This window comes from Marmota monax, unplaced genomic scaffold (assembly GCF_021218885.2).
Source record: "Marmota monax isolate L192 unplaced genomic scaffold, Marmota_monax_Labrador192_F-V1.1 WCK01_AAM20220418_F8-fsc00009, whole genome shotgun sequence".
NCBI classification, from domain to species: Eukaryota; Metazoa; Chordata; class Mammalia; order Rodentia; family Sciuridae; genus Marmota; species Marmota monax.
Window position 1 is genome coordinate 22,762,601 of NW_026694710.1, and position 23,376 is coordinate 22,785,976.

The 23,376-nt window shown below is 46.9% G+C and overlaps 1 protein-coding gene across 4 annotated transcripts in view; it reads left to right on the forward strand.

Moving 5' to 3' along the window:
- The window catches only part of Clnk (cytokine dependent hematopoietic cell linker), a 185,184-nt gene that overhangs the window by 103,350 nt on the left and 58,458 nt on the right, over positions 1-23,376 (forward strand). For all 4 annotated transcript variants that reach the window (XM_058572404.1, XM_046423784.2, XM_058572405.1 and 1 more), the window contains 3 exons: positions 372-443; positions 10,431-10,459; positions 19,311-19,348. In XM_058572404.1, coding sequence (XP_058428387.1) covers positions 372-443; positions 10,431-10,459; positions 19,311-19,348 — 139 coding nt within the window. The remainder of the gene's footprint in view (positions 1-371; positions 444-10,430; positions 10,460-19,310; positions 19,349-23,376) is intronic.

Here is a 23,376-nt window from a genome sequence, read left to right on the forward strand (position 1 = left end):
ACCATGTGGCAGAAACAATGCACTTGGTGTTTGGGGAATGAGTCTGTTAGAGGATCTTGGAGCTTGGAACAATTCCAAGGTGGCTCTGCTGATGTGGGAGAGGCCACAGGTCCCTGCCCCATAATACTACCCCTGTATGATGATGCTCTTACACTTTTATAAAAGTGTTTTTAAGTAATTAAATTACTTTAAACATGAACTTTTTTAACCCCAGTGGAAATGCAAAGAGGGATTCAGAATTGTGCGTGAGGCGTTAATTACTTACATCTGACTGGTGGGGTTTTTTTTTTTCTATGAATGAATGCACTTAATTAATTTTTCCCTTAGCTTCTTGCTATCTCCTGGCTGTAATCTATTTTCTTTCATCCCAGGGGCAATAAAAGGACAACAAAAGAAAAATCCAGTGACTTGAAATTCCAGAACTCCACTCTGCCAAAAAACAGGTCAGAATCTTTACTCGTTTATTGAAAGAGAAATGAAAATTTTTATTCTGTGGCAATTAAACTGGCCATCATATGCACCCATTCACACGGAAAATGTCCATGTGACCGAGGTACAGCTCCGGTAATGAGCTCAGAGGCTACCCAAAGACCAAAAGAAGAGGTTTGACTGGTCTGCACAGCCAGCAGGGCTGGAGCCCGAGAGAGAGCCACTGAGGGGGACATCTGTCCCTCTGCAGTGAGTGATTAGATGATGGAGCATGCATCCGACCACAAGTTCACCTCGGGGTCTCACAAGCCAGCAGGCAACAGAGAGCCGCCTGCCTGTATCATCAAGTTTCTTTGTCCCTCAACTGAGAAAAATGTGTACTGAGCATTTATGCTATCAGGATTTTCACAGACTATTGAAAAAGCAGAGACAAAAGACCCAGTCCTGCTCACAAGAGCCCACAGATAGTTCAGCTTCAAGTGTCAATAAATTACTGAGAAGAGACCAAACCCAGTCAAGTCCAGCTCTGCACTGACCTGCAGACTCCCTGGCAACATCCTGAGGCTCAGAACATATGAGGGCCCTGCTCGCAGCCAGCACTCCCTCACCACGCCCTCCTGGGGTGGTCAGTCTTCCCAGCGTGGTCCAGGGGTCTGCATGAGTATGACCATCCTCCCATCCCAGCTCAGTTCAACTCAAGCCTGTCCAGCAAAGTCTCTGCAGGGCCTACTGTGTGCACAGGCTGCAAGCAGTTTTGAGATCGTAAGTCCTGCTAGAATAAATATTTTCCCTAAGCAGAGTAAATGAATGCCCGTAAGACAAAATACTGGCATTGTTTTTCAAAACCACTTTAAGCAAAGGAAAATTTGTGGCTGTTCTCAGACTTCTTTAATGTTTACATTGAAAACATTTGAATAATGCATTTTAAGTTCATTTTTCTTATTTTCTGACAAAAGCAAGAGATGGGGAATGGAAGGGTTAGAAGCCTTCCTTCAAATGGAGAGGGTTGAAGCAATTACATACATCAAAGTAATATTTACAGTTACATTTGAGGGGGAAAAAATAAGACAGAGAGGAGAGCAATGCTTTTATTCCAAAGCAAATTATTTCAGAATGTGTCATAGCATGCTCAAGATATATTAAAAAGAGCAACAGATGATGTTTCTGCAACCTGTTCCAAACCATTTATAAACCCAAATTTAAAAAAACAAACCCCATATACATACAAATTTCTGTACCACTGCATATTTTATAATGGAAGTATTATATGAATATAAATTAGCATTTGAAATATATAAATCAAATAAAAATGCCCAGAAGCTGCATGTGAGGTCTACTATCCATTCCCCATAGAGGCACCAGTGACCAGCACTGGATAATGCAGGAGAAGGGGAGCTAGAGGTGGGCAGCTTACAGTACAGAACCAGCCCATGGAACCCAACTGAAATCTCAGCTGACTTGCTTACTGTGTGGCCTGGGACAGGCCTCATGTACTTTTAAAATGGCATTTGAAAAAGCAGTGTCTCTTGTTCTTCATCAAATACCTGAACCTAGCAGTGCCTGTGTCTGGGGAATAAATCAATGGCCACTGTGGCATACCTGAAAGGTAGCAGGTTCTCGATGCATAATGAAGGCTAACGGTCTCTGAGTGCCCACCCTGTGCTAGACATTATCTAAGAGCTTAGGGCAGCTCTCGCAGGATCCTAGCAGTCACACTTCACTAGTCTCCCTTCCACAGGAAACAAAACACAGAGGATAACGAGTTGCAAAGCAGTAAGTGGTAGATATCATGATCATTACTAATATGGAATCTGTCTCTGGTCATCTCACACCATTGCCCTCGTGCTGTTAGGTGTGGGTGCTGACTCTCCAGACCCAGGCAGAGGGCTCAAACATGCCCACGTAGCCTCCCAGTAACTTACAGAGTAAGACACTAAGCTGAGTGTCAGGTCCACTCAGAAGATACAGCCCAAGAGACATTCCAAGAACAGTACAGATTATTCCCATATCCAGAACCATGACCCATCTCTGATAGCAAGAGGAGTTTGTCCCAACAGCTCATGATGTTTGCCTGACTGAATCCCAATACCCTCTTTTACTTTGTGCTATATCCCCATTATATAGTGACAGAAACATTCCAATTGGTGTTGCCAATTTGAGTCCACGCTCAGCAAGTGAATACCTAATAGGCACCAGATGTCAAAAGGAACTTCGGCAATGAACCCTCACAATTACACTCAATAGGTATTTTTATTCCCGTTCAGTGCTAGGGAAAAGTAGCCTGAAAGAGGTTGCATGTTATGGCCGTGGTCACAGAGCTACTGAGCTGACTTCAAATCCAGTGCCACTTCTGCATTTTAATGATCAAAACCTTCTTATCCTTCAGTGCACAGTCGGCCTCCACGGCGGTGGGCTCTGCACCCCTGTATTCAACCAACCACAGATCAAAAACGTTGAAAAACTTAGGTCTGTGCTGAGCATGTGCAAACATTTGACTTGTCATTATTTTTAAACAATATGGTATAACAACTGTTCACATAGCATTTGCATTGTATTTGTTATTCTAAGTAAATCAAAGATGATTTAAAGTAGACAGGGGATGTGTGTAAGTTATGCGCAAATCCGACACCATTTTATACAGGAGATGTGAGCACCTATGAATTTTGGTATGGTGGAGCTGGAACCAACATCCTGCACACACCAAAGGACATCTGTTTATGCATGGGTTTAGTTTCCCATTCCTAAGGATCAGTAGTCTGCCCCTGCTGAGACTTCCCATTTGAAGGAGAGCCATGTGCTTCCCCTTCCTGAGAAGCACATCTGTCAACAGCTGCATAAAGGTGCTGCCTCTCAGCAGTGGTTCTCAGAGTGTGGAGCAGGGACCAGCACCATCAGCATCACCTGGGAACTTAGAAGTACAGATTCTCAGACTCCCGTCTACTGCCAGCGACGTCAGGCAGCCGTGTGTAAATCGGCTGCCCTGCAATACGGAAGCCTGTAGAGAAACCTTGGCAGGAAGCATCACTCCCAAGAGCACAGCTGGAAGAGAGGCCTCTGGGCCTGACTCCTGATCTGTCCCTTCCCACTGAATGAAAGCAGGACAGAGAGAAGATCTTCAGGAGGGGGCGGGGGAGAGAACCGTGAGTGTCCGAGTGCCTCTCCCCTTAGAGGACCACTTAGAGACCACTGGGGTGAGCCTTGGGAAAAGCAAAGGTGAACAAGACCCCCCCCCTGCCATCAGGATGCTCATCTGTGGGGTGGAGGGGTGTGGAGATGCAAAGGGACAAGAGACCAAGATACACTGTAAGGCAGAACACGAGCCCCGTGGAGCCAAGGGACACAGCGGGATCAGAAGGTGAAGAAGGTTGACCGAGTCCTTTCTCCAGAGCCAGGGTTCCAACCACTTCCTCCATTTGCCACATGCCTGTGCCCTGCTGCCCCCTCTGGACAGCTCAGTACTAACTGTGTGCTGTCCCCTCAGACCTTCCCAATGCATTGCCTCATTCGTGATCAATTCCCCCTCTGCCGCGAGCTCACGTAGTTCATTCCAGGGCAAGAATGTGCAGGTGGCTGTAATTTCTCAGGGTCCCCCCGGGGCCAGTCCTCTCACTGAGGAGACTGGCGCTGTCTTCCATTCTGTGCACTTGGAGGCCCCTCCTGGACGCCTCCAGTCAGCACACCCAGGAGCCTGAGGGCACAGCTGCCACTGCTCTTCCCATCCTCCTCCTGTGCGCGGCTGCTCTGGGCCTCTCTAGCACAGAGAGATCCACAACAACAACTTCTAGCTCTTCCCCCACCACTGGTGGAAGGCGGGGTGTCCTCCTGAAAGATCTGGCCCACAAGATCTCCCCTAGGGTCCAATGTGCCTTTACAGAGGATGCCCCATCCAAAGGAGCGGCCACCAACTTTCTTCAGACTCTGCACATGGGGATCCTATGTCGTAAATGCTCAATAAACATTTTCGGGAGGTGGGGGAAGGAGAATAAAATCAGGACCCACGCGGGCTTTAAGGTGCCCACTGCCTATACTATACCCAGAGCCTCCTACTGTGCCTGCTGTATACCAGACACCTAAACAGGTAACAAAAGGCACTTTAACAGGAGAGGGTTGGAGGGACAAAGAGACTAGACAGAGACCAAGTAGGGACAGAAGACTCAGGTTTTGACGGCCCCCTACAGGAACCTGCCCGTCAAGCTAGGCGTGGCGAATCATCCTGCTACTCTTATTTGTCTGCAGCAGAACCCATCAAAATGATGAATTTTGCTTTCATTTTTAAGTATCTGTCAGGGACATTGATAGCTTATCTGGAAAATATTATAGCTCATAAAAACTTGCTATCCTCAACTTAAAATGCAACTCAGAAAAGAAAAAAACAAAAATATATGCATATGATATCAATAATAAATTAAATCATATGTGACTTTCTAGCTTTACTAAGTATATTACTAAATCAGGAAATTCTACAGGAGCTCAGAAGAGGGAGGAGTCCAGATAGCTCTGGCAGGGCAGGTTCCCAGGAGATGGGAACAGGCTGGGCCTCCGCCAGCCAAGAGGACCCAGGGTGTGAGCCACCACAGCCATGAGGGACACCAAATACTTTCAGTGTTCTCTCCACGGCCCCTGCAGGTGTTTGCATGCCCTAAATATTTTTTATAAATATAGAAAAAAGAATTCTTGACTTGAACACTATACAATGTACACATATATCAAAACATCCATAGTGTGTACAATTTTTATGTGTCTATTTAAAAATTTCTTGAAACTAATCAGGGATGCCCTTAAGAAGGAATGGACCCATTTATCCACTTATTAAATATGAGACTTGGCTCTATTCCACCTGGGGGTGAGTTTCATCTGCTCCAAAGTAACGTGGGGTCGGAGATGCTGTCCAGTCTCCAACATGGAACAAACATGTAGAAGCTGCTCCAGGGGAATTGCAGAGTAATTGTGCATTCATGAGGAGTCCTACCACACGTGGATGCTCAGTGGCTTGTTGGGATAGGACAGGTCTGAGTGCAGACCCAGACTAGGCCAGCAGTGCTTCTCTAGGCCATCTTTCATTCGGGTGGCTGGTCCATGCTTCCCTGGGCACGTGCTTGTGGTTTTCACCCCTCACCCAGCACCAGCCCACCCGTGCTCATTCGGCAACATGCTTGTGCACACGGGCCACGTCCCAGGCACGCACGCCTCTGGTCTCCCTGTTAGGAGCAGGAAAACCAGTGTAGGAAATCAAAATTCAAGCTGTGCTCTTGTAGTTGTAGAGTGTGAGTTCCATCTGACAGGTGCCAGGGACCTGCCCAGGGGTGAGAGGTGGCTTTGGTGCCACATGGGAAGCAAGGAAAGCCCTCCACCTTGCCCTGTTCTCTGGTCTACCATAAGCCCCGTTCTTCGCTCTCCAATCAATCCTGTGTGATCCCATGTGACCTTTCTGAGCTGCAGCTTGAGCGCCCTTTATTCACATGCCTGGCAAAGCTTCACATGGCCCCTGATGACACTGGCCTGCTAACGTGGCCCTCCAGGTGCCCTGTTCTCAGGGCACACTGCATGTCCAGATCTGAGTCCTGAGTTTCCCCTGCGAATTCCCCCCTCTGAGCATGGAGACTGTGGCCAGTGGGTCCTATCATCAGGCAGGAGGGCTGTGACCACACAGCACCCATGGCTCCTCAGGGGGCTGACCACAGTCAGTCCATCTGCAAAACAGAAGAGTGAGTTGATGTCTTCAATGCTCCATTTGGCACCAGAAAAGAGCCCTAAAATGGAGATAAAGATGCTGCCCACCAAGAACTGCCATGAGGCTTGTGTGAAAGGCCTTTTAGAGAGCACTCAGTTCCCAATGCAGTGAGGACATTCAAACAAAGGGAAGAGGGAAATTTTACATCTTTCTTCATTTCTCTCTGTATTTAAAATGACTCTGAGAAATATCAATTGTCTTTATTCTGGAGTAGCCTTTTAATTTCAGAGGTAGAGCTTAAAACGAGATGTGGAGCTAAGCAGTTCATCTTGGAGGGTTGGGAGCAGGGAAGCCTGGCAGGGTGAATCACCTGGATCATTCTCAAGGGTTTGCTGCTGAATTCTGGACTAGCATTTGGTACCTGGAGAGATCCAGAGGGGACTGTACACACCGTACTCGAGGGGGCAATGAGTTATTAGTCTCCATGCCAGGAACTTGACCCTGGAGACAGGACCGAGTGCCGTCTCTATGGGACAGGAATAACACGCCACCCAAACTCTGTTCCTATGGATCAGTAGAAGGCAAGTACACCCTGCCTGCGTCATCCGAGGCAATTCTTCCTGGCCAAGGTGAGAGAGATAGGGGGAGAGCCAGGTTTACTTTACTAGTCTTTAAAAATTAAAAATCATTAAATGTATTAAATTATTTAAAAGTATTAAAATTTTAAAATAATTCAGAATTAAAAATCTGTCTTTGTAATGAGCCTTAAAAATTGAAAACCACAGACCTGGGCAGAGAGGTCAGCTTTGTTCATTTCATATGCACTGAACTCCCCTGGCACGACATTGACACCTGTCTGTACACACCAGAAATGCAGAGGAAAGAAGACCTGCTCACTCTAACCCAGGTGCCAAAGGAAGCAGGGTGCTAGGACACCATCCAGCTGTGGCCCATTTGCACATGGCTGTTACTGATGTTGTTGACAAAAGGGAGCTGGGGCACATCTTATAATTCCCTGCAAGAGGCAGCTTGCTACCACGATGGCCTTGCTGGAGCATGGAGAGGACACATCAAATCCCCATGAAGTTCGCTAGCAGCACCGTTCATTCATCACTCTGGGCTGTCAAGCTGCAAAGAGCCTTTACAGATAGCTTGTCAGCTGCGGTGTCAAGATGATGTCCACTCACCAGCCAGACAGCACCGTGACATCCAGACTCCCTCTTCCCCAGGCCCCAGGCTATGGTTCCAGTCTTGCTCCTCTCCCTCCCCCCTTGTTTCTCCAGCTCTCTGGCTCACAGCAGCGGGCTCAGCTGGAATAACAACCCTGTTCCCTGTTTTGCTGATGCTTCCTCTGCTAATTCACTTGGCTTGTACTGACGCACGCACGGAGAGCCCCGGGGTGCATAATCCCAGAGGATATGACATATGAATGAGCACCACCACTTTGGGGGCCCCGCAGAGAGGCAGATCAGATCAGATAAGCCACTTTCAGATGGCTTCAGCAAACGGGAGGAAGCTCCAGACATCAACTCTGCAGTCTAAGCTGCTGCTATAGGCTTGTAAACACTAAGCATCGTGGAGGGGACCAAACTGTTCACTGCACCTTTTTACCTATTACTCAAATCTGTAAAGTCTGGTTGCATCTGCCAAAGTAGAACTATAAGTGTCTGTCAGGTGGAATCTGTGCCATAAACCTATCTATAACCTCTTAAACTTTCTTTCCCTCTCAACTTATTATTATTATTATTATTATTGCACATAATCTACTTTAGGAGCAAAATTTGGGGACTGTCTTGTCAGCTATGCACTGTGCTGCCCAGAACGCTGCCCATGACCTGTTGGTCTATCATAATCAAAATTTGGGGCCTTTGACTCTTCCCCTCTCCCTGGGCCACCACCCTTCCCCTCTGCTTCTATGAGTTGATTTAGATTTTTTTTAAAAAAATGATATTCTATAGTATTTATCCATTCACGGTTATATCTCCAAACTCATCAAATTGTACATATTAACTAATTACAGATTTTCATATGTCCAAAATTTTTTAAAGAATATCGAATTAGGGGGATTGTGAAAATCAATATAAATAGTTCAAACTGGCTTATTAAAAAAAAAGCCTACTAGCTGGAGTTGAACCTAGATGAGCCTAGATCCGTGTCCAGACAGAAATGCAGAGGTCCATGTTGTAGCCATGTTCTTTTCTCTTCCCTCTGTTCTGCTGTGTTTGGATGTCACAGGACTTCAGCTCCACATCCCAGACTCTGGTCAGGGGAGCCTGCCAGCAGTACTGTAAAACCAACAGATTAGATCGCGTTATCTCTAACATGCTTTTGCTTCGGAAACCCAGGTAAGCCAGGTCAGAAGAAGGTCAATGTCAAAGCCCAAGTTCATTCTAGACTCTCTGGAGGAGCTTGCCTTGTATTCCGAGTCCCGGGGCTCAGCCTCACAAGCAGCCTGAGCTGGAATCACTGCCTTCCATCAATGGAATGTCAAGCCACACTTACAGTGAGCTCACAGTACACATCACAAAAGCATGTCCTTTCTGATCTGCATGTCTGAGTTTCAAGTCTAAGAGCCTTTTTGAGGCCTTAATCAAAGACCAGGATGTCAGAGAAGAGGCCATATGTCTGAGGTGTTGAGAGAGAGCTCACAGGCCCCAAGTAAATGATTTACTCCTCCCTGGCTGATTTACTGTTAATTTCTTCAAGATCTCACGCAACTTGAAAGGGTGCCAGCGGCTAACCACAAGGGCTCTGAGGACGCAGATGCACGGGGCCTCCAGAGCATGACTCGCCACTTCCCACGGGCTGGGGGTGAGGGGACAGCGACGCAGGAGAACAGACAGGCTGGCGACCAATCCCTGGCTCTTAGGGCTCCCTGGACGAGGCAATGTGAAGCCCTATGAATGTCCTATTTCCCATTCTGTAAAGTGGAGCAGTCACAGGTACCCCACAAGGTTATTTTGAGGATGAAACTGGTGAAGAGAAAGCATCAGGGTAGGCTGTGAGCTGGATTCATGGACCATGGCCTCACCACTTAACTACTCTGTGCCCAACATCCTAACCACCAAACAGGCCTCATAAATATTTACACTCAATGTGTGTTGCGATGCTCAATTAATTGTTCCTGTGACGCACTTGGTGAGCCTCAAAGGAAATGTGCACTGCAAAGACCAGGGATTACCAAAGGCACAAACAAATTGGACCACGGAAGCCATATCCTCTGGAGCTTTCCACTGCCTCTAGGCTTTTCAAATCTGTGAAATCTAGGATGAGGCTGCTTCCAAAGGCACACTGTCCAGGGGAGAGCATGGTGATCTGCAGAGCCCTTGCTGGAAAGTCCAAGGCCTGACAGAGAATTTACCAAGGAGGACACCATGTGGCCCAAAACATTTGAAAAAGTCATTCAATCTCACTAGTATTCAAGGAATTAAAATAAGGACCCAAGGGCCAAGGAAGCAAATGGTTTTAAAATATGGACTTAATGGTGATGAGACACAGTGAGATGGTCATTTAATATTCTGTGGATAAGACTAAAGTATTATGAACTGACAAAACCCATTCAGAAGCAGACGAGTATCTTGCAACAAGGAGCCTCAAATGTCCACGCTATGTGGCCCGTTCACTGCACTAGATTGAAGTCTGCCCCTGGGAATATTCAGAGATGAGATTAAAAATGCAAGAATGAGCACACATGGCGATGGTATTTACAATAGTCAAAAAACAGTGAGAACTAAATCCTCTTCCAAAATATCATAGGACTGATAAATATCATGGTTTTGAATAACATTGAAAGAGAATATATCTGTAACATCAAGACCCTGCATTCTTAAAAAAAAAAAAATGGACCTGGGCTTGAACTCAAGGGCACCTTACCACTGAGCCACATCTCCACTTCTTTCTGTTTTTGTGAGGCATGGTCTAAGTTACTGAGGCTGGCCTCAAACTTTTGATCCTCCTGCCTCAGCTTCCCAAGAAACTGAGATTACAGATGTGTGCCACTGCACCTGGCTAAGATCCTGTGCATTCTTCTATATTATTTTATATACATATATACATATATGTTTATGTTTAGATGTGTGTGAGCATCTTCACATACACATACACATACACATACACATATGTACATGAGAATCAACAAAAATGTGTTTTTTTTCCTATATGCCTTTTTCTATTTTCCACATTTTCCCTAGTGTCTCTTCCAGCCTATAGTCACACAAACATAAAGCCTTTTCATGGGATGACTTGTCAGATGGCCTCTGATGACAGCCCTTTGGGAGAGGCCAGGGAGCTTGGTGCCAGACACTGACATTGGTTCTCTTTTCTGCCCTAGGTCATGGCCTCACCTCCACAGGACCACAGGTGAGTCAGGTCCTCTTCCTCCTAAGCTCTGGGAAGGTCAGCCTGGGTCTGTCTGTCGGGCTGCTTTTCCACTCCTCTCTGGTTTTCATTCTTTATGTGGCAGAGAAACTAACAACCCTTTATTGTGCTCATGGGCTTTGCAGTTCAGGACTCTGGACAGTGACCAGGGGCAAAGGCTCTCTGCAGACTCCTTAACGTTTGCGCCTCCAGTGGGAAGGCTCAGTCTGCTGGGGCTTCTTCAGTGGGCTGGTGGGTGGGCCTGGATGACGAAGGCTGCACCTTGGGCTTGGGTGGACCTTATCAACATGCGTTCAGGAGAGCAGTGAGCAGTGTTGAGAGGGAGTATCCCAAGACGGAAAAGTCAGACAGCAAGCATCCCAAGTGACAAGACCGAAGCTGTAAGTGGCTTCTGACCTGGCCTCAGAAGTCACATAGCATCATTTCCAACACACTCTGTTGATTACGAGCAAGTCGTTAAAGTCAACCGCACTTCCAGGAAGGGAAGTTGGACTCTGCCTCTTGATAACTGTTTTTATTCAATAAAACTATTGGCCTGTTTTACATGCTCTTAGCTGCTTGAAGTCTTTCCCTCCAGGGTACAGCTGGTCTGTGACTCTCACAAGCCCTGTAAGCTGGCAGATGGGGGGTGGTGCCGGATCCTGGCTCTCCACTAATTAGTGTCAGCCTTGGATGGATGGAGTGCGCATCGCTCTGAGACTGAACTCCCTCATATTTATAGTGGCTGTCTTGGTATGGACACGGTAGTGATTTTTATTCTTTTTTGCATATGTGTGCCTTACAATTTTTCTACAGTCACATATATTTTGTATACTAGAAACAATCTATCAAGATATAAATTCTTAGGAAAAAAAAATTCTCCAGGCCTGTAAAAGACAGACACATATTCAGACTTGGGCAATCCGTCAATGTCAATGTCAATACCTTCTCAGAGGCTTATACAGAGAGAAAAGAGCTATATTTTTCCATAAAATAAACTCATGAGTTTTTCTCCTCCCACTGAGTGAAGAATAAAATCGGAGAAGATAGCCTTATTTAGAAAGTGGGTCCTTCTGTCGTAGGTCACCCTATGCAATAAAAACCCTGAAAAAGATAGACTTTGGCTGATTTGATTAAAAAGACAAGAAATTTCATTTTGTCCAGGAACATTTGATTTTTTTTTTCTAGTTTTCTAAGGAAAGAAGTCTTCAAGGCTGATTTTTTCCCACTTTTAAAAGAAAAATTAGTAAGGATTTTAGGATTGGTGGAGGAAAGGCAGGTACAGAATAGTGAGCATCCAGTGCCCCCTGCTGGTGCCTCGCAGATCCTTCAGCATCTGGAGTGAGGGAGCAGAGGACAGTCCACCTGGTCCTGTCCAGGATGTGCGGAACGTGGGTGGACAGAAACAAATCCAGAAGTGGACAGCCGAATTGAAGGGCTAAGGAGTCACCGCGTTCTTTTCAGCACAAGCTAGAGTTCCAAATCAGCCCAAGACCGGCAAACCCAAGGAATGTCATCAACTCCAAAGCCAGTGAATGTTGGAGTCACAGAATTAAAATGCCTACTGTCAATCCCGGGCCTAGAGTGAGGCCAGGGCAGCCTCGTGTCACCAAGATGATGCCAGTTCAGGTAGTTCCAGGATGTTCTATTGAGAATCACTGTCTGAGGCCCCAGAAGGAACAAAAGGCAGGGTGGGACCAACCAGAAAGATCTCAAGACTGTCCCCACCAGAAAGCTGCTGTCAATTAGCTAGCCAAGGACCGTCTCACGTCCCATCTGGGTTTCTGAAGGCACCAAGGAGTGGGAGGGAGGCTTCTCCCGTTCATTAAAGCTGAGTAACAGCATGTAAGGTTTGTCTTGTCCTGTTCACTATCAACCCTCCATTCAGCCAGGTGGCTGTAGGTCCATAGTGTGACAAACACAAAAGCCAGCATTGGGAGATTTTTTGTTGAATAAAAATGAAAAGGTAAGATCCCAAGGACTCAGCTGGCCTTGGGTTGTAGTAAGTGCTTTGCAAATGAGGAAATCAAGCTCTAGAAAAGGCAAGTGAACTTCCAAGGGCCACCTAATGAGAACGATAGGCCTCTTCTTCAAACTCCCAGTTACTGTTTCTACTGTAGCTATCTATGCCTGGGAATTATCAACTCACAATCTCAGATCAGGGAATTGTGGTTCAGTGAATAAAATGGAAATGCCAAGAAAGCTAAATGACTGAGTTTCTGTCTTCAGAGAGACAGGAAACATATAGACTCTCATATACAATCATGCACCACATAAAGACCACATACGTGATGGTCACCCCATAAGACTTCAACAGAGCTGAAAAATTCCTATCACCTGGTGCCACTGTGATGTTGTGCATCAAGTATTACATATTTGTGCTGAAGCTGGTTTGAACAAACCTACCCCACTGCCAATCTTGCAAACACAGCACATACAATTACGTACAGCACATAATACTTGATAGTGATGATAAACTATGTTGCTTCTTTATGTGTTTATCATACCATACTTTGTATCAACATTCTGGAGTACTCCTGCTTATAAAAAGGTGCGCTGTAAAACAGGATGCGTGTTTGCTGGCAGCAGTCTCACATCTCATGCTCACTGGGGCTCTTGCTGGCATCAAAGACCCCGTGGAGTGATTCACCTCGGCCATTCAGGTCTGTGTAAGTGCACTTGGTGACATTCACATAACAAAGTCGCCTAATGATGCATGTCTCAGAACATAGCTACCATCAAGTAATGCATAACTTACATCTATTTTGTCTCTGTTTCTCTCTCTTCCCTTCCTTCTACACCACCCCCCCCTTTCTTTTCTACCTTCTTGGCCAGCATGAGCCATGGAGTCAAGCCCCCTGCACCTCCTAACCCTTTACTCAGAGGTAATGGGAAGGAATGTAAAGAAGGTTGTTCCTGCCTCTCCATCAAACATGGATAGAGGCTGACCTGAGGATTCTCTCAGTTCCTGCCAGGGAGGGGTGTGGACTCTCCCATTTCTGCCACACTAGTCAACTTGCTGCCCTCTGTCTTATAGCATCTGAAGTACCTGCCAGCTTCTCCAAGGCAAAAACAAACTGGCAATGGTACCAATAGGAGACCAGGGTTGTGAGACCACAGCCCCAAACTTGAACGCTGGTTCTCTCATACCACCAGCAAGTCCTAAGACCCAGGGTGAGGGAAATGAAAGCCATTAGCATACACCGAGTCTCCGGTACTCGCCAGGCATTTCGGGACCTTGTCTAACTTATTTGCCTTTATTCCCACTGTAGATAAGGTAAACTGAGCCCCAGAAATGTCAGATGGGTTGGAAAGAAATCAGTGAAGTAGAACTTTGAGCCATCGGGATGCACCTGGGATGTTGTTAGAGAAATCAGGCTTTCGCCTCTCACTGAGAGGTCACCCCCTGGTGACCTGAGCCCCACAGCCAAAAGGGAGCAAGGCTTGAAGAACCCTTGTGAAGGAGAGCCAGGTGGATGTCAGCAGAGCCCAATGCTGAAAAAGTTCTACTTAAAAACGACCAAAAGGTAGTGAACAAGTTCCTGCAACAGAGCTGAAACCAGTGTTAACAACTTAAACTGAGTGAGAAAACTGTGGTCACGAAATCGAACTTGAAAAGACAAACCCAGAACACAGCATCTCATTTGTGGGCACTGAGCCGGGGAGATACCCTCCAGAAACTGTGAGCCGATTTTCTACCTCCTTGCCATGGGCGGAACTTTCCAGCAGCTCCTTGGGGTAGACACTGTTATACCCATTCCACAGGGTGACAGTAGTTAACAAGGCTTACCAGGGTGGCGTGTGCCTGGGGCCACTTGGTCAGAACGTGGCGGCCAGGGTTTGAAGCTAGAACTTGTCATTCCGCTGTCATGAAACACACCTTGCCTTCCTCTTGCCTTTGATCAGAGACTCCACTCCAGTACTGGTGAACTCCAAAGCTGGCCCCCATGAGGAGATAAAGCATTAAAGACTAAGAGACATACAAAAAATGTCCTCGGGGCTTAACCTCAGGAGGTGTTTATTGTATTCCAAGTTAGCCGTCCAAGGCCAGTGGGCAGCTCTGCCTCTGGATGTCTTCAGAGACTGGGCTCCTCCCGTCTTCCTCCTAACTCTGTATTGGCCTCAGTCCTACAGACTAAAATAGTAAGTTCTATGCTCCATGGAGCAGGGTGGAGGAAGAAAAGAGAAAGCCTTGCCACTCCAGTCTTGAGGCTCCATTTCTAACTTAAGTGGCCAAGGTGTCTCTGAAAAAGGGTGGCACTCTGAGGTCACTGGTTCTGACTTTGGGGTGAATGAACGGCATTGTGGGAGCTGGTGTAAAACCTGCTCTGCTTCCCCGGGTTTGGCCTGGATCAAGGTTTTCTGGCTTTCTTCTTTACCAAGGAGAGTCCGGAAACATGGTGGGGAAGTGCAGCTCAAGGGGCATTGGCCATGTGCCTTGGTCATGGGGCTCTGCTCCTGTAGGCATGGGAACCGTGTCCAGGTGGATGGCTACAGGGCTGGGGTGATTGCCTTCTGCCTGTCTGCGTACCCCTGGGCTTTAGACCACACATAATTCATCTTCACTTCCCTTTGGGAAATAACTTTCAAAGGAATGTTGTTATTTGTAGAAAGATGTTTCCTTGAGGGGCGCGCAGCAGTCAGTTGTTCTGCGGAGCTGTTTGGTGCCTGTGGGTGATGGATGGCTCTCCACAGACCCACACGACAGAACCATAACTCTTCCGGGGCTGATGTTAAAAGCTCCTGAGCAGTTTCCTTTTGCTTTTTAGAAAGTGACTCTCATTAAGAAGCCAACTGTATTAGTCAGCCTGCCATCACCGTGACTAAAATACCTGAGATAACCAACTTACAGGGAGGAGAGGTTTACTTAGGCTTATAGTTTCAGAGGTCTCAGTCCATAGTCAGATGGCTCATTGCTTCCCAGCCCACGGTGAGGCAGCACCTCATGACGGAAACCCACAGTGGAGTAAAGCTGCTCACCTCATCAGGGACAGGAAGGGGCCAGGGTCCCAATGACCCCTTCAAGGGTGCACCCCGAATGACATAACTTCCTCCCACTAGGGCCCACTTCTAAAAGATTCCACCACCTCCCAACAGTACTACAGTTTGGTGACTAAGCCTTTAGTACATAGGCCTTTGAGGGACAGTCAAGATCCAAACTATAGCACCAACTTATCCTTCAGGTGCAGGAAGATGCAAAGACCCGAATGAGTTTGGAGTGGGCCACTTTGGTGGGAATCTGAGGTCCAGCAAGAGGAAGGGTCAGGTTCAAGTTCACTTAGCAATGAAGGAGACCAAAGTTGTTATGGTTTAGATCTGAAACGTTGGCCATATTAAAAGCCTGGTCCCCAGTGCAGCCGTGTTCAGAGGTGGGACTCCTGAAAAGTGGTTGGATCATGAGAGCTTTGACATCATCAATGAATTAATCTACTGATAGATTTATAATTTGATGGCATTATTGGAAGGCAATGGAAACTGTAGGATGTAGGGCCAGTTGGAGGAAGTAAGTCACTGGGTATGTGCCATGTGCCCTGGAAAGGTATATCAGGATATATCTTCTCCATGGCCTCTCTCTCTCTCTCTCTCTCTCTCTCTCTCTCTCTCTCTCTCTGGTTCCCAGCTGCGAGGAGGCAGCTTTGGTCCCCCATACCTTCCGCCATGATGTTCCACCTAAGTCCAGGCCCAGAAACAATGGAGCTAACCAACCATGAACTGAAACCTCTGAGATGTGAGCCAAAAGACATCTTTACTCCTTTGTTTTCCTCTGATATTTTATCACGGCAACTAAAAGCTAATACCAGCATCTACTTAAGATCCTACCATGGGCTGGTCCTGGGCTTCCCCTGTACCTGTGCTGGCTCTGATACAGCTGTTCACCCACCGAGCACATACCATATGCTGGTCTCTGCAATATGCTGGGTGACAGGACTAATCAAGAGTCTAAAATCTTGCCTCAGCCTTGGGGGAAGCAGGAACCAGTCTAGCTTATAATTTGTTGATTGGCTTTGTTCCTAGATGGTGTAGAGAAACTAAAAAGGAGGTTTTAATTGGGCAGGAGTAATATCTATAATGAATAAACCATAAAATTTTTAGTGGTGAAATAGAACAGAGTTTACTTCTCACATCACAATCCAGGGAGGATGGACGGAAGAAAGTCTTTTTCCAAACATTAACTCACTTTTACTCAATGGCTTCTATTATCCCCAGGGGCCATGGGCATCCACTGGCATCCACTGGCTAAGGCAAAGCAAGAGCATGCAGGTCCAGAGGGCCAGCCTGGATGGAACCAGTCACACCCAGCACATCCTGGTTGCCATGCTCACCCAACACAGAGGGCACTGGGAAGTACTCAGGAGCCTGGTGCCCATGGGAAAAGGAAATGGGTCTGGTGAGCACACTGGGGCGCTCACTAGAGTTCAAGGGGGAGAAAGCATTGAAGAAACAATTTCACAATGTCCTTAAAGAAGAGTGAGACTGGGCTTATTCCAGACGGGGGGGAAGGGCACAGGGTCTACTGCAGTGGAGGAAAAAGATGGGCTCAACTCGGAATACAGGAAAAGTGGGGATATATAGCCTAGGAGCAGGGTGGAGTCACAGGATGCAAAATTACTGAAAGGAAACATCAGAGATGAGGAGACTTTGGGCTAACCTGACCCCACAGGATCATGCTGGAGGCAGGCCAGGGGGAGCAGGCAACCCCAGAGGGCAGTGGTGGAGGATGGGGAGCCCAGTGAGATATGGAAGGTGAACAAACATGGAGGGGGGTGGATCCTGGCTACACTGACTTTGGAAGATTTTGCTGAAATTGAACAATGCTAAAGCAAACACAGAAGTCCAGGGGCCAGGACCCAACTGAGACTAGAGGAGCTAGCCTGGAGCTTGGTTCAGCAGAGAAGCTTTGTCAAAGAGACCGGCAGGTATCATGGGGAGACCAAGGCTCTTGGACCACGCGTGGAATCTGGACTGTATGCTGTGGTGATGGGTGAGATGAATGAATGCAAAGTTCTGGAGCACCGCTTAGAATCGTATATCAAAACTCTGTACTGATGGGGAACATAGAGATGTATTCTGGGAGAGAAAGATAAAAGGCAAGCCCTTCTCTAAAGAAAGGGTATACATGCACCAAACAAGTCTTCAAAGGCTGCCTATTTTAATTTAAGTGTCCTGGTGAGAGGGACAGAAAATAAGTGCTTTAACAATTCAGTGAGGTTAAGGTGGCCTGAGGGATGCCCAGGGGGAGTCAGGGACAGTGGATCTCAAAGGACACAGCGTTTGGGAAGCAACGGGGAGGCAGGAGGGTTGAGGACACCAGGTGGGTGGGTACAGGATGACCCAAGGGGTATGAAGCATATTTGGGGAATCCAAGAGAGTCTCAGACCAGAACGCTGGCCTTGGGTGAGAAAAGAGAGCCCACAGAGCCCCCTGGGGATGTCATCAAATGACCACACTCTTCAAGCCAATGTCCCAACATGAAGTCAGACTGAACCCTGAATTAGACGGAGGAGCTGCTTTCCTGGATGAGGAGGGCCAGAGCAGATCCCTAGTAGTTCTCTGCTCATTTGCTCCTTCCGGGCCAGCTGGCCCTGAATGACTGTCCTGATTGATTTAATTCAATTCACGAGAAAGTACAAATTGCTACTCTGAAGAGCTGGGAAACTTGTGACTTCTCTGCCAGGGATCTCAGTGGGGACGTAATTGTGCTGGGTCAGGAAGCTGTCAGTCATGGCCCAGGGTAGTGTCAGCTGCTCTTCTTACCACCCCATAGGCTAGGACAGGGGTCAGGTGCAGACAGGACCCTGCTCCTCCGGGCTCTTTATCCCAGAGAGACTGTCCTGGACTGGTTAGCACTTCCCCCATGCATGAGTCCTGGGCAGATACTAAGGAACAGTGCTTCCACTGAGCACACTCTCATGAGTGAGGCTACAAAAGATGTGGGCATTCTGACACAACTCACAGCTGTGTGCTTCACGTTTTGGCATGGTAAGGGCATTTGGGGTAAAAGGACAAGAGTTTAAGAAAATCATGAAGCGGAAGCAAGATGTCACAGGGGCCACACCATGGTCTTCTGCAACACCCGATGAAGGGCAGGAGTTTGCCCTGAAGATCTTTGCAGCCAAAGGAAGGAGGGAAAAGTAATTTCTTACAGAAATAATGTTTTCCATTAAATCAAAGCAAGCCAGTTGCTACAAACCTCATAGTTTCTGGTCCTGAGGCCTGCAAGAAACATCTCATGTGTGTGCTAATGAAGAGAATGTGATTAAGAACGTCTCTTGCTTTTATGCTCATCACAGACTAATACAGTACGAAACTAGGATGCAATTGAGAAATTAGGTCTACGAGGAACCAAAGGAATCTGCGTTCACATGAGCAGTTCCTTGGAGGTTTACATAACCTGAAGGTCAAGTTTAAAACCGAATATTGAGTGGGCTGCAGGACCTCAGGCAATCTTTTATAACAGGAGCCCAAATTAGGGAGGTGAGATTTGAGAAACCTCAACTGAATAATATTTATTCAACAAACACCTATCAAAAACACAAGGCTTCTCTGGGGACTTGTGCTTGTGCAGTGGGGCGGGGTTCCTCTGGCATCCTGCCTCTTTCAGGGAGCATTTCCACCTGCTGTGGAAAGAGCTGAGCGGGCCTTCCTGCTCCACAGTCCCCTCTGAGTTTCCGTCTTTCCCCTTGTCCATCCCCCTGTTCCAAGAGCAGCAGGAAGCGAGGGAAATGTGGGCATGTCGTAAAGCAAGGTGAACTGAGAGGAACAGGAGATTTCTGGGGAACAGGGTCCCGTCCTCCGCGTGTTCGGAGCTCTCAGCAGGGTGGCCGTGACTAACGTCTGCTGTGTTTTCTCGCAGCCCAGGACCAGGCTATCTGCGAGCCTCTTCCCCGCTGGGTAAGTCCACTGCTTGCCCTAACTGTTGGGTGAGCCTTTGACGCCTACAAAGCCAGGGGCTCTTTTCAAGTCATTTGATGAATTTACAAGAGAAAGAAGACTTTCCAAATGGCTTACTTCCCTGGCAAGGAAAAGTGCGCTTCAATCCTTGGGTATAAAACTAGGTTCTAATTCCCCAGTCATAGCATAAAGATTAAAAATTTAATTCACATCATTGTGAAGGTTGAAAAAGGTGAAGATACCAACACACTGTACTGATGAGTGTGTTGTGGAAAAGGTGCTTTGTTCATTGTGAAATTTTAAATTGAAAGAAACTTTCTAGAAGCAATTTCACAATATTAACTAAATGATATAAAACACACAATTTTTGACCCAATAATTCTGTGTGTGATTAACAGTATAAACTAAGGAACTAACCTAAATTTTAGATTACTATTTAAACACATTCACTGATATTTTGTAATAATATATTTTAAATGGTAACACATTGGAACCAAGCTAAATATTCAGTAACACAGAAATAGTGGAATGTCTTATATCCACTTATGAAGCCATTTGAAATATTTACAAATAATTTTAAAAACTAAAAAAAGATTAAAATTTAGAACATTAACTCAAATATCTACTATTACAAGTAATTTTATTGTTAAATTATATATGCATATAATTTAAATAGTTATATATTCACACATGTTTAGATATAGGTGAAATCTACATCTAAAATCATTGACTTGTTACTCTGAAGTACTTATTTAGAATTTTTATTCAGGCTAATGGACCCCTACCCAGGAGACACACACACACACACACACACACACACACAAGCACACAATATTCTTTTAAATAAGGAGGCTCATGGAGAGTTAATATTAGACATGCAATTAAGAACCCTTGAGACTTACAGATAATAGATAAAAAATGATAGATATGACTCATCCCAAACAAATCTTTCACTCTTTCACTCTTTCTGTGTCTCTCTCTTTCTAGAAAGAAACAGATCAAAATAAATATAAATATCCACCGCTAGGGAAGAAAGTCTGGTCAGCCTTTGACACCTACAAAGTTGTAGTTCTTGGTGACTTCCGGCCACCACCTGCCCCCATGGAGTCTAGCCAAAGGGTTAGGTGAAAAGCAGGTTCTTCTAACAGGCCCCAGATTTCCTCCAAAGAGGCCACACCCATGGCCCTAACAGTGCACCTGTTGTCCTTCCAATAAAGTCCATCTGTGGGCTCCCGAAGGGGTCCCCTGCTGTGCTCCAGCAAAGAACTCAGTTTCCATGCAGTTCCAGAGCCCAGCTCTGTGCCCCTCCACCATGTCTGCAGGACTTCACTTTCCAGAAGCCTTGCCCAGCCCTAGGCCCTGGCTCTGCCCAGTCCAGACATCAGTGAGACGGAAGCCTCCTAACAGATACTGAGCTCTCCTTATAGGGCAGATGCCAAGTGGAGCCTTCATAGGCATCTCCTCAGTTAAGGACCAAGTAAAGTAGGCTTAGTCGTCTCCAGTTTACCGACTGGGCATCTGAGTGAGGAAGGTCAAGAAGCCTCCACAGTCGGAAAGCAAACCACAGTTTAGATGTATGACAGAGCGACCACAAAGCCACGCTGTCACCCAGCTTCTTACTTGGTTTCACATCCAGGAACTTCCTAGTCCTAGCCCTCCTTCCCTCCCACGCCAGGCCAGGAGACAGACGGAGGAGGGACAACGCCCAGTCTCTGAGGCACAGCCCCAAGGCTGCCGTGAAAATGGTCCTGCTCCATCTCTGTGTCCCGTGGCTTACCCTCTGTCCTTCAGGTGCCAGACTCTTCTCTTCTACCGCGTTCCTGCTGGGAGGTCACTGCAGGGCCCCTTGTCACTGGGTGCTTTGCTCTGTTAAACTTGACAAGTTGACCGAGTCCTCTCTTCAGGGAAGACTCGAGGCCGGCCTTCCGCTGGGAGCAGGTGGTGGGAGACAAGGGCCAGCAACTGGAAGTCAAGATGGTGGTCCACAGACCCCTCAGCCCACTTCTTATGGTGTCCCATGAAGAGCACGAGCTCAGGCTGCCCTCTGCATCCTTACCTCAAAAATGCTCAGAGCCAAGGCAGCCCGGGGACCTCCCACCTGGGGACCTGGGGAGTCCCTCCTGCAGCACGGCTCACCTGGAGACTGGACTCTTCCGTAACTCATCTTTACCAAACTTCTGTGATGGGGAAGACAGGAAAGGCATAGACGTGGAGCCCTGAGACTCTTTAGTAACCCTCCTGAGGAGCTTAGAGAACTCCCTGTAAGGAGGCAGAGCTGGAACTTCCACTAGTCTGTCTCATCCCAGGTCCCTCCCTGCAATAAACTCCCCCCTGGATTTCCCTGTTTACACCGCGTTAGAAGGCACACGAAACCCTAAGCATGTAGTAGTTAGTAAGGGCTAGAGGCTCCAAGAGGAGAGAGGGAGGTGGTTGGAGGCAGGCTGGCTCCTCCCTGCTCTCACAGCACAAGGGCCTGGGGACCCCACTGGGCATCCACCATCACGCACTCTGTTCACGACTTTGCCTTGGTTCTGGAACTGCATATAGAACTGAGTTCTGCACTGGAGCATGCAGGGGACCCCTTCAGGAGCCCACAGATGGACTTTGTTGGAAGGACACTAGGTGCACTGTTAGGGCCGTGGGTGTGGCCTCTTTGGGGAAATCTGGGACCTGTTAGAAGAACCTACTTTTCATCCGACCCTTTGGCTAGACCCCATGGGGCAGGAGGTGGCAGGAAGCCACCAAGAACCACAACTGAGAGAGTATGTAGCAGACTTTCCAGACTTTTGTCCCCAGTGGTGGATATAATATTTTGGTCTGTTTCTTTGTAGAAAGAGAGAGAGAGAGGAGAGATTTATTGGGGATGAGTCATATCTATCCATTTTTATCTATTGTCAGTCTCAAGGGTTCTTAAGGCACTTCTGGTTGCAAAGTTATTCTACAATGTTGTGTGACTTAATTGTGTGTGTGTGTGTGTGTGGCCATCTGATTCAAAAATAGGTTTGAAGTGGATCCTAGTAAAAATACCTTTATAACTCAACACATTATAGCATAAATAAAATTTTGAAATCACACACATAGGAATAATTATACCCTAAGCCTTGTTAAAATCTATTACTTTAGGCACTTATTTAACAATCTTATATAAAGAATCTACTGTGTGTGAAAGGAAAAAAAAAGGGGAAACCCAAATACAGTTAAGGGTATAAAGCAACAACTTAGCTTTACATTTTCAGCCCTTGAGAGTAAAAACACCGAGTCCAGAGAGATCAGTGGCCCACGTGGAGGTGTGAGGCTGGGACTGGGAAGAAATGACTCTCCCTGCAGAACCATCAGTCTCATCCTGGGCTCACACTGTCCCCACTGCCCTGTCTGGGTAGCAGTCCACCCAAGGAATGTCCTGGACGCTCTGCACTTCATTTATGGGGTGGAGAAAAATTTTGAATTTCTGGTGCTGGGTTCCAATGTGGATACAGTAAAAAAAAGTTCTGTTTCTGCCCGGCAATGGCACCTGTGACCTGTGCAGCTTTAGCAAGTCACTGACGCCAGGTTCCATAGTTTTAAAAGAAAGATAAAATTTCTTTATTCTGAGGACCAAATTGGGGGATGTGCATGAAACTAGATGTTTCTGTCTTCCTGTGTTTTTGACTTTGTGTGATGCTGTTTAGATCCTTCAAAACTTCAGCATTGATGGGCTCAATCCCATCTTTGGCACTTGAACTTCTCTCAGGCACAAATAAAGACTAACATTGGTTTTAGGGAAATGTTGATCGTTCTGAGATCCAGGGAGGATGAATGATCCCTGGGTCACTCTGTGGTGGTGGAAGAAATCAAGAATTTAGTCATGACCCTGCTCACACAAGGTACCATGCTGGCTCCAGACCCCAGTGCATAGCTACTGTGATGACCGTTACATGTGAGGACATCTACTGAGGACTGGTACCCATTCCTGCCATTGCCAGGTGTCAGCCCCAGAGCCTTTGATATGTGCCTACGTTAGTCTGCTTGGAGCCCCATAACAAAATGCC